At 47.0% G+C, this 12241-nt stretch overlaps 1 protein-coding gene across 3 annotated transcripts in view; it reads left to right on the top strand.

Annotated features, from left to right (window-relative positions):
- LOC105688696 (hemicentin-1) overlaps nucleotides 1-12241 on the top strand; it is a 148328-nt gene that overhangs the window by 123396 nt on the left and 12691 nt on the right. For all 3 annotated transcript variants that reach the window (XM_048656583.1, XM_048656584.1, XM_048656582.1), the window contains exons 7-9: nucleotides 1731-1853; nucleotides 5065-5211; nucleotides 5706-5978. In XM_048656583.1, coding sequence (XP_048512540.1) covers nucleotides 1731-1853; nucleotides 5065-5211; nucleotides 5706-5978 — 543 coding nt within the window. The remainder of the gene's footprint in view (nucleotides 1-1730; nucleotides 1854-5064; nucleotides 5212-5705; nucleotides 5979-12241) is intronic.

Genomic DNA, 12241 nt, shown 5'->3' with positions numbered 1-12241 from the left:
ACTGCCACAGGTTGCCGTAAAGTATCACACACACCTGTCCGTGGCATACGTGCCATTTCTACCTATTTGATTATCTCACCGATCTAACGTCGCGTGTTCGCCGAGCTAAATAATCATTCGACCTTTGTCGGTCATAGCGTTGAGCGAACGTCAGATTTCCGGTGATTTTCTTCTTCTCTTTTGTTTTTTTCCTCTCTTCCGCGCGAATCCTACGCCGTTTCCATCGTTTTTTTTTTTTGAATGAAATTTTAATGAGCGTGAAAAACTAACGGAATTCCATCGTATGTTTTCGCATGTGAAAAAGTAACCGTACAAACCGTGTGGATTGATTGGAAAAAGTTACGGAGAACCGATAATTTTCTTGCGCTGATACACGGTTATACGGATTATTCGGATGGTCGGAAAACGGTAATCCTCGGTGGTTTCGGAATAATGCTTCCGATTTTCGGAGTACATAACCGTATACATGTAAATAAGCTAGCATCGTACGTATAACATCCGTACAACCGTACCGATGTCGGAGGTATTCACCGGATATCGTATAGCTTGTACGTTGAGTACGCGGTATATAAATGATATTTCTTGGTACTCGTCCAAATGAAAATGGGCGCTCTGAATTTTCGCTTTCGTATATACACGTATATATTTCTACGTAAGTAATAGGTCGGGTACTTTGCCTAAACCGTTGTTATTTCGCGTTCTCGGGTCGCCGAGGAAATCTTCGAGATCGCGTACAGACGGTAATAAGGAAATGGATGGATGGGGTGGTCTTCGGAAGACGAGAGACGCGGAAATTGTAGGTTCTCATTACCGCGATCGGGAGGGTCCACCGCGACGAGTATACCGGTGTCACATTGTTCGCTTTGTATCTTCCCGTTTTACGCGGGGTCTGCCTTACGCCTTTGCTTCCCGCATTCGCCGTTTCCGTTGCCCGCGCGGTTCGCTACTCCGATTCACCCCTACCACCCCATTCGGATCTACGGCGATCCGAACCGCCGAGCGACCGCTAGCTTTCATTAGAATGGCATTGTTTTACCGCCCCGCTATTATGCCGGAACGAACGACCCCGGGAATAATAACTTTTCCAACGACTCTCTGTGCCTGTACAACGTATATTACACACGTGTGTGTACCGAATAGGCACATCCGACGATCCACCCCTCGCGCCACTGTTTTCCAACCCCCTCCCCCCCCCTCCCCGTCCGCGCATCCGAAAGCTACACGCGAGATCCACACGAATCGGTTGCTGCACTTTCATTTCGTGCGGGTTTTTCCCCATCTTCGTTTTCCCATCCGAATTTCGGCGAGCGAAATGAGGCGTGGGTAAAATTTTTTTCGATAATGTAGGTGGAAAAACGAGATCGTTGGGATTATTTCGGAGCAACGGGGGAGGCTCGATTGGCGACGGGGATAAGATAATTCGCGGAATGATTCGTTTGTGATATTCGGCACAAATATTTTTTTGACGAGTGTTCGTACGAATTCCGAAAAAAGATTTTAATCAAAAATTTCGTGGAAGCTGGGGAGCTAGAAAGGCGGTGGTTCGAAACGTGAAAATATGCCAGAAGCACTTTCGTTAACATCCGCGTGAATATACACGTAACGTACAATAACGATAATCGAACCCCCGCGTCTATGGCGTAGCATTTATTTACCGTCGTTGTATGCTACATACGTATGTGCCGTGTACTCGACGATGACACTAAATAACATCGTCGCTCTGATTTCAGATACTCCCTCGTTCGCAATAACGCGACTACCCGGCTTCGGAATTCCGATCGTCGAGGGGATGTCGATCAGCCTGAAGTGCGAAGTGGACAGTAACCCGAGCAGCGTACCCGTATGGCAGCGTGGTAACTACAAAAAACAATTATAAATATATAATAAGAACGATCGCCACTTGCGTACGAGTGGAAAAAAAAAAAAAACTGGAATCGCAGGGGTGCGGTCTTCTCGAAAAATCTCACAGGAAATCAAAGCGTTTACGTACATCTATACGCGAACTATTCGCACGCCCACGAATACTGTAACGCATCCAGAGGGGAGGGTTGGGTCGTTATGCGACTAGTCGACTTACACGAGGACTCGACCCTCGACGAATTTCGTATCAACACCGATTCACCGGGAAGGGATCAAAGAAATATTCGACGGTGCGAAAATTCTGTCGATTAAACTCGGCAGCCGATACCCGCTACGAGGGTGGTTACATTCGTCCCCCCCCCTCGAGGTGTTTTTTTTAGAAAAGTATTATATTTTCTCTACCTCCGTCACTCGACTCTACACGACATGAAGGAGGTGTACGTACGTACGTCGATGTCGGATGAGCTAGGGAAATTATACGAACGTTGGTCGAAAATTTTCAACCCCCGAATTGCGTGTAACGAAAATGCCGAAACTCAAGGGGGAAAATCAACCCGGATTCTTGTCAAGAATTATCCGGGTATAATCGATTCTTTTTTTTTTTTTTTTTTTCAAAATTTACGTTCGAATTATCTCGAATGGAATCACGAGAGATATCATCACGGTGTGTAATAACGTATTTCTTCGTATTTTCATTTCATACCGATTAAAATATGGCCCGTAAATTTGACCGGACTCGTAAGAAGATTAATTCTTCGCGCCAAATATAAATACCTACCTCACATCGTTATTAGATTCTTTGACGCTGTCAGACGCAGTAACTAGAAATAATTCGTTTTTTTACCGTCGACAAGTTTTGCCTTTTTCTTTCTCCGTTCCGCACGGACGCGCTTCCACCGAAATATCGAAAACTTCCAGTATTTCTCGAAGAAATGAAAAGACGAGGGCCAGGGGAGAAGTTGACCGGCGGGACGAGGGATAGGGTGGTGGACGACCGTACGTTACGAACAATCGGGTAAAACGAGGCCAAAAACGAGGTATTCAACGGACGAGGAGGTGTTCAACGGCGTACCGCGTACCGAAGCGGTTTTCTTCTCGAGAAATTTATTAATTTCCATTCAACCCCCGGAGTTTTGGAGAGAACGACCTTCCACCTTTTTCCCTGCCTGGGGGGGAATTCCTCGCCCTCGATCTCCTCCTTATTTTAGGAGAGTAAAAAAAAAAAACCGCGAAATTCGAAGGAATAAAATAACTTGTACACACAATGGGAAGGAATGAAAGTTGAACGAATCAAGGTCGCTGAAATAATTGGACGTGAACTAAAACGAGATCGACCCGCAAAACGACGGGGGTGTAAAGTTCGAGGGTACGATTCCGGTGTACCTGTTGTACAAATATCCGTGTTGCAACGGCAATTTGGAAAAAAAAATTAGAATGAAAAAAGCAAAAAAAAAAAAAGGGAAACGAACGAGAGTATTTTTATATCCTAAATACCGTGTCAGCGAAGTTTTCCCTCGCGTGAATAAGGGAGAGAAGGGAGAGAATCGAGCTTGATATGAGATTGACGTTGGAGCGAGAGGGAGAGGAGAGAAATTTTCTCGTTCTCTCGCCGCGCCGCGGGTGGCGGTGGTTGGTTGGTTGGTCGGTTGGTTCGTGCTAAGCCGTGGAAAATTTCGTACGTACGCGTATACCTGTGTATAGCTGCGGGAGCCGCGAAAGATATTAAAGTATTTTAATTGCACTGGATTTCGCGAGGGGACGCGAGGCGAAAAATAAAATAAGGGAAGTAAAAAAAGGGCGGGGGCGGGGGGGGGGGATTTATTCGAAACGGAGCGTTTCGCTCTATGAATGAGGATTAAGTTGATCCCGGGGTCTCCGTACACCCTCTTCTACCCGTCCCCCGTCCCCCCTTCTCCCTTCGTCCGGACCGCAACCCGTATCCCCGTATTTCGGATTTCTGTATCCCCCGCCACTTCCACTTTCCACTATTAAACGATACACATATAATTGGATATTTAATGGAACGGTTAACGCGGGCATCAAAACGAAACAATATAAAGTAATAATAATAATCATTGCTCGTTGTTGTACCTACACGTGGACGCGTGGCATCGCCCCGTACACCTGAAACCTTTCGATCTTCCGTCGCGTCATGCGGTGAGGCGAAATTCAATTTCGTTACAGATTATCGCGGCGCGCCGCGTGGGCCGCGACGTTTTATCCAACCCACCCCCCCTGAATTTACTCCGCAAAATTCTCCCCCCCACCCCCCCCTTTCGGTTCGCGTTCACCGGCGCCTCTTTCATCCGCGATGTGGGTATACCTACCCCGACACACTATATTTCTATCCCCTTGCCTCAGATTCTCGTACCTACTTTTCTCGCATTTTTCCCATCTCCGTACACCGAACTTCTGCAGAACGGACCGAATAATTCCACTGTCTTTTGCGAGTAAATAAAGAAATTGAAAATACGAGCGATAGAAAACGTACATCGAAGGAATATAAAGGCGATGGGCCGATGCGGAGACCGAGCCAAAAGTCGTTTCCAACAACCAACAGCAGCAGCAGCGGCAGCAGCAGCAACGGCAGCATCAGCTAGCGTCTCTGTTTCGTGTCTCTTTGCCTTAGACTCCGTTTGTTTCCCGGCCAAATTGCCCGAGAGAAAAAGAAAAGAAGAGAAAAGAAAAAAAAAAAAAAATCCGGCGCGGCGGCAGGTTCGGGGAGCAAAGAGTAGGGGTGAAAGAGATGGGAAAACGGGAAGATGGGTATAAATAAATAAAAGAAAAAAAAAGGGGGTGGGGGCGGGGGGAAAAATCAACCTAAAACAGAGATATAGGAGATAGGAAAATAGAAGAGACGAGGGGACATCGAAGAACGGATTCTGGAAACGTACTTTTTGGCCAAGTCACGAAGGCTCACTATTTCATAGTTACGTTGTACATCGGGTTTCACGTACATCTTACCCCAGATAGCGAAAGACGCGATGCACGCGACTTTCTCGTCATAATTCTTTAGCCCTCGAAGCGAGACGAGAAGAGAAACGAATTTGGCTTGTTTCGAATTCTCAGCCGAACGCGGGTATCGGATTTATGAAAATTTTCGAATAATTCGTGCCGCACCTCGTACGATATGGAAAAATTAACGCAACGTCCGATCGTTCATCTGATTTTTTCAATCGAATAACTCCTTACGAATTTTTTCAGACGACGGACCACTCCCCGTGGAGCAGAGCGACGACGGCTGGTTGAATTTCACAAAAATCACGAGGGCCGAAAGCGGATGGTACAAATGCTACACCCGACACATGCTCGGTATATTCACGAGCATAGGATATTTCCTGAACGTGCGATGTAAGTTGCCAGAAAATATTCATGTACTGCAATCCCTTACTGAAACGATACCTCTCCGATTACCCGTGGTAAATACGCGAACGGATCGCGCGTGTCTCCTCGAACTTTCGAAACTCGATCGACTCTTTGAAGAGCGATCCGTGTATTTGTCGTCCGGCCGATAACGATCGTTATCGAAGTGGCGGTAAGGACTTGCGGTCCGATCGTTTTCGCCGGAAACCGGTCGAGTCCAACGGAAATTACTCGCACCTTGTCGCGCGAAATTTCCACCTCCGACCCCCAAGGCCGCCGCGCAGTCGGAGGGCTGGATAATCCGCGGGGCAATTTCGTCGGGTGCAAAATTATCGATTAAAGCCTACGGCGGGGGGGGGGGGGGAGGCTGTTGTTTCTCGCCCCTCCGACGATTATCGTCGAACCGCGTGTGTATCGCGTGCACGCGAATCGCGCAAAGTGGAAATTATTTCTCTAATTCTTTTCTCCCTCCGCCCCACCAGACGATCCCGACACCGAAACGGAAGCCGAAGCCCTCAACGGCGAGGCGACCGACTCGAGAAAAATTGAAGTTCAACTGGGCGGCGCGGTTACACTGGAGTGCGACGGCGGATGTTGGGGACGTGGTCCGGGTATGGAACCGGTCGGAGGTCCCGGTCCGCTCGCTCTCAGTCGCGTCGTTTACCAGGATGCGGGGGAATACCGATGCGTGGCACCCGATAGAAAAATGCAGGACACATGGCGAGCCCAGTTGCCCTATCGCCTGAAAGTGACGGGTAAGTTTTGAAACGACGAAAGAGAAAAAAAAAAAAAAAATTGCCGCCGGCAAAAAGAAAGCGAAGCGAAGAGAGGAGAGAAGTGGAGGCGAAAAGAACGATGTTCGAAAATTTGGACGAATGAACTTTTGTCCGCGAACACTCTCCGAGAAATTATTAATTTTCCATTGTTTCATCGCCGCGACTGATCCGATTGACGAGACACGGGACGCGATGGTGGAGATTCGGAAAAATTGGCGCCGCTCCCGGTCGCTAACCCGTGTACGAACGGCGACGTTTTTCCTCTCGATATAAAGTGGTGGTGGATGGTTCTCGCGAACCGTAGTTTCAATCAAGAAAATAACCCCTGATATTCGTCGTTCGCTCGAACTATACCGCTATTTTTCAATGTGCACTCGGGGCCTCGGTACGTACGAAGAGACGCGTACGGAAAACCGTCGGGCAACGTATAATACACCCAAGTAAAATAGCGTGGAGCAATAACACTTTCCAAATTTCCGATGTAATTCACTTCTGACCCCATTTTCGTTAAGCTCTTCCGTCGATTTTTACTCCGCGGTGGATGAAAAAATAAAAAAGAAAACCGAAGAATCACTCGCAAACGTTTTATCGCACTGACAATCCCAATCACTCCGCAATGGTTTTTCATTTCTTTCTTTTTTCTTTTTTGTTTTTTTGTTTTTTCTGCAACGATCAAACTTCTCGTCCAACCCCCCGGCGCACCCAACGTTAACAATGTGCGCCTCGCGTTAATTTACGTAAGGCGAAGGTGTGTTGGTTGAACTCGAACACCGTCCCCTATGGCCTTTGCAAAACTCCACGTGTTTCGTACCGTGGGGTTGTACCTACACCTATTTCGCTATACACATCCCGTGTGTACCTTATACCTTGCACGGAGATTTCGCGGAAGCGTATACAAGTACCTACAAACATAAACCTGAATATTGCTCGCTTTGAAGCCCCGTCTTCGGGCATGTAATACCGGTGTAGTTGCTGAATTAATTTCACATCGCACGTCTCTCCACCACCTCCACCCCCTCTCCACCCCCTCCCTCATCCCTTCGGTCCTCCTCCGAGAGGCGTTTGTTAGGTAGTCGCCGAACAGGTTCACAACGCGTCGCTATTAATATACCTCCGTTAACTATCGAAATCGAACAACCTTCGCTGACGAACCGACTGCGCGAATTGCCCGTTACGTGCGAAGGATTTTTTTTTTTTTTTTCTTTTTTTTTCTTCTTCTTCTCTTCAAGACCACCCCGTACGCGTCAGACTTAAGACGACGTCGGCGTATACCCGGTTTACGTTACGCGATGTCTGCCACGGGTAAATAATATATACATACTTTTGCTAGTCGGCACCCGCGTAGCAATTTGTGGGAATGAGAGATGGGGTGGGGAGGGGGGGGTCTGGAGCGTAAAACCCGAGGGGATGGCGGAGGGTGAATAGTAGCGGATCTCGCAACAAAGGGCTGATTAGGCGTGATTACGCGATCAAAGTGCAGGAAGGTAGACGGGGTGGAGGAGGAGGGGGGTAGAGGAGGTTACGAGGATGAGAAATGGAAAGGGAGTGTTACCTCGTACCCAGATGGAGATGAATAAGAAGGAGAAGGAGAAGGAGAAGAGGAAGAGGAAGAGGAGGAGGAAGTTGATACACACCCCTGAGCCGATAGCTCCGGGCGGTAGGATGAATTTTTGAGAACTTGATTGTGGGCAATTCTTCGGTTTCTGAAGAAGATCAAAAGGATGAGAGCGGGCGAACGAGGGACGATCTGAGGGCGCGAGGATAGGCGTCCGAGTCGTTTTTCGAAAAACGAAAAGAAAAGGAAAAATAAGCAACGATCGTATCGCCGTTTCGGAATAAACAGCAACCCCATCTCATCCGGAGTGGAAAATCAAAAATGTAGAATCATATCGCGGCGTCGTTTTTTATCCTATTTCTTATCGGGATTCAAAATCGCGGAGGTTTTATTATCGTTGCGCGATATTTCAGTAGTTACGTACGCGCGTAGCTGTGGCTTGTATGACGTATGTATTCATATGGAGTTGTAAGGCGCTGAGCGAAGTGATATGAAACGAGTTTGTGACACGGTGATAACGATTGTGCGCGAAGATCGACGTCACGTGGTGGTAAAATGTTGTGAAAAATAAAACGAAGCGGTACGAAGCATATCAACAACCGTATACGGATAGATAGAGCAGAGTGGTTTCGGACGGCGCGCGGTGGTAAAGGAAAAGCGAAGGTTGGGCCTTAGAAAAAGAGCTAAAAATCCGGATGGCATAAAACGCGAGTAAAGGTAAAACGACGCGCGACGCGACCTCTCAATCTTCCGACTCCCCGTCTGTTATTCGTTCGCGGTTATTTTACCACCTTTTTTTCGTCGTACTACCTATTCGCTTACCGATACAGGTACGCACCGAAACCCTCACTTCGTACAAAGTTTTTCCCCCGCGTTCCTCCCTTCACCCTTTATTATGCATGATATCACGAGGTCCTACTCATTGTACCTGAACTGAAACCCGTGCGGCGTGGTTTCCCCGCGAGGATTACGCGTGCCGCGCGACCGACGGTTTTTACGTCGAATCGAAGAAAGGAAGAGGGAAAAGGAAGAAAAAAAAAAAGCAGCGCCAACAGGAAGAAGGATATATGTATGTGTATAGATATATATATGAGCACGGTATGCTACGAGGAGAAGAACGTAATCATCGGACACCCCATGGGAGGACGAGATGACGCCGGTGGTAGTCAATGCCTCCGCCGCGCCCTTCACTCTTAGCTCTTTACCCTTCACCGTTCATCCTTCACCCTATACGTCTACCGGGGATTACCTTTTTTGTCATTCTCGTCACGTGTATACGTCGCTCACCCTCCGCAAGAGCGGCGGTATATACATACATGTATATACGTATAGTATACGGAGGAGAGCGGAGCGCTACGTTGGGACGTTACCGAGAGAGGGTGATTTTCGTCCTAACGGCACGTTACATACCCTATACATGTATATGAACCTTCCCGTAGGGAGGGGGGGGGGCGGGGAATGAGAATGGGATCGATACCCGATTAATTTCAACCGAAATTACACGGACTGCTGGCCCGTTATAATAACATTAGATATCTACGCCTGGGACAAACGCTTAATTACTAACGTCATTCGGGCAGAATCCTCCTTACCTATTTCTCTCTCCCGGACTCGTCACGTACCGTGTAAATGGGGGGGAGGGGGGGGGGGGGGGGGGGAACGGACCTCCGCAGCTACGTAGCGGACAGCGAGAATCGAGTTCGCATGTGGAATTAGAGATTTCGTAGGAATGACGTAAAAGTGGCGGGAAAGGTCGGCTCGATTCCTCGACCGTTCACCTCGCCACCGCGTAAATTTCAACGTGAGTACGGTATAGGTACGTGGAAGCGTTACACGGTGGACCCTAAATCACTCGGGATTAGGTAAAAGCTATTTAATTGATAAGAACAGTCCTAGCTAACCACTAATTTCGAGATGAATCCTCGCCGTTTGGCGAGGGCGCGCGCCGCCCGGAAGAAGAAGAAGAAGAAGATGCGGAAGATTAATCAAGCTCGCCTTATGCGCGATGCCCTCTACGCCCAGCTACCTCTAAAGTCTCTTTTTCAGCCCCTTCGTCGCGTCACCAACCCCGAAGAATATCGAACGGGTATAAGGGTATTAGATATGCACGAGGCAACGCGTCGCTCGTAAATCAATTTGTATCCCAGGTTCCGACGTAGCAACGTGTTCGTAATTCACGCTTAACCAAACACACGGCTCACTGAGCGTCTTTCTGCCATTCCTTTTTCTTTTCTTTTTTTTTTCGGTTTTCCTTTTTGTTTTCAACTCGCCTTCTTTTAAAATTCGTCTTTTTTTCTTTTTATTTTCCATTCAGTATTCCTCTCTCAATTCGACTCGCTCGTTTCTCTTCACTCTCTCTTTTTCCCTCCGAAACGCGCCTTATTTTTTTTTCTTTTTTCTTCTGACAAGAGCGAACGAAATGACCAAAAAATTTTTTTTACGTTTGAATATTTTAATATTTGAACAGTTTAAAATAATAACACCTGCGGGTTACGCCGGAGGGGTGTGGGGGGTGGGGTGGGTGGGAAAAACGAAGCGAGCAACGCTGACCAACCGTAATAATATTACACCTGCAGTTTCTCGGGTCGGTGTTTCGTTTCGTTATATCTAATTATGTGTAAAGATAAATTTAGAGAGGGTGCAGGACACGGGATGTCACGTGATTATAATAACACGCGACGTACACGATTTAGTATACCTAGTTACGCGCAACGCCGACACGGCTAGATTTTCATCAAAAGCAGCGCCTCTATTTTGTCGCGGCATCGCACGATCGAAATCCCGGACTACCGAGGACGAAAATTTACCGGCGCTTGAAAAAACCCTTTGCGAATTTTTATAATTAAACTGTTTCAGCGAGACGACGAGGTGACGCTTCTGAAGTTTTTTTTGTTTTTCTTCTTTTTTTTTTTCATTTCAAAATAACGTAATTACGAAATTACTCATAAATATTATTTAGAGAACTGTGGTATTATGTTCTCGCGGATGAAAAGAGGCCGGCGGAAATTAAACGCGGCGTACAGTTGCAGCTCGGTATTTCCTCGTGAAATGAAAAAAAAAAAAATAGAAGAAAAAAATGAAAAAATGCGAGACACGGGTGAGATTGGCTTCGGTTTTTTTTTTTTTTTTATCGTCTGTTTTTGATCTCTGCAAAATTTGACGTAGGTTTTGCCGAAAGTTCGTCGTTCGTGAACAACGGTGTGCCCCGTCTCCACGCGTGAGATCCTTTTTTCGGAACACGAATAGAAACTGGAAGGGTCGAAACTTCGGAAGAACGGCGAATTCCCGTATCCGCAATATCGCTTGAAATTCTCTTATTTTCTGACCGGAAAACTGGCCGAATTTTCGCTTTCTTGTCCGCGGAATCTCCAAAGTTTTCCGGAAAAATATGAAATTTCAAAATTTCCCAAGACACCGCGCAGCGAACGAATGTTAGAAGAGAGGACGCGGATCCGCGACGGTATCGAAGAATCGCATGCGGTGCGATAATATCGGGGGATGGAAAACCGTACAGGGTCGTAAAGTGGGGAAAAATCGTTGGACTCGGTTTGTAGTTCGAACGTTTCCTCGTATCACCCCTAAAATACGTGAGAGAGAAGGATGAGGATCCGACGAAAAAAGGACGAGACGAGCGAGGACGCTGAAGGAAATACCTATCCCCGTATACCTTGAGGAGAAAAGAATGCCCGGCTGCAGTTTTATGCAAATTTTAAACATGAGTTTCCTTGATACAAGAAAACGAACGAAACGAAACCGTTCTCCGCCGCACCCCCTCGCGAAATCTTCGATTAAGCTCGTCTTTCCTTACAACGTTCGTTTTTTTTTTATTCTTTCGTTTCGACTTTCATCTCCACCCGTTTCACCTGTTACTTACCCCAGATTATAATATCGACGAATTTTTTTTTTTTTTGTTTCTTACCCCCCCATTCGCTTTCTCACAAACATCTGAGAAAACGTATTCAGGGAATAGGGAATTTAGCGTAGATCTCGCTAACCTTGGATAAATATTTTATTCAAATCGAATACGGGCGGGAAATTTTTTTTTTTTTCCCCTCCCGCCGAGATAAAACGGTAGCGAGTGATTCGAACGACAATGAAAACAGGATTTCTTTTTGTCGTCGAAAGACGTATAACGCAAGGTCGAAGGCGAACCGAAGGCAAAGGTAACGTTTCCGAAAGCCTGACCCCTTGACACGTAATTCCTCGTAAGTCCCCGCGATGCGACGTACACGTACGTACGTAAGTACACGGCGTATAAATACATATATATAAATACATATGTATGTATGTATTCGAAGTAAATGGTCATACCTACACAGGTATATATACGATATAGGTATATAACCGACGTTATGCTAATGTATGGATATTTGCGGTAGCCAATATACGGAGCTTTATACCTGTACATATCCGAGGCGTATACGTATGCTACATTTTACCGCTCGACGTCTTCGGGGACGGCAAACATTTACACCGACGATCATTTTCCATCAAAGTTTACTTTTCCCGCTTCTACCTACCTACCCTCCCTCCACGATACCCTCTCCGTGCACTTCGCGTATTTCTCTCGAATCGACTACACATCCGCGATTTATCCCTTAACGCGTCGAAGGCCTCCGCGCGCGAATCGTCCTCCGCATGGTCGATATAAACTAACGCAAACAACACCCGGCTTCCCCGTTTCCCC

Source organism: Athalia rosae, chromosome 6 (assembly GCF_917208135.1).
Source record: "Athalia rosae chromosome 6, iyAthRosa1.1, whole genome shotgun sequence".
Classification (NCBI taxonomy): Eukaryota; Metazoa; Arthropoda; class Insecta; order Hymenoptera; family Athaliidae; genus Athalia; species Athalia rosae.
The sequence above is the reverse complement of the archived record's forward strand: the minus strand, read 5'-3'. Positions and strand labels throughout refer to the sequence as shown.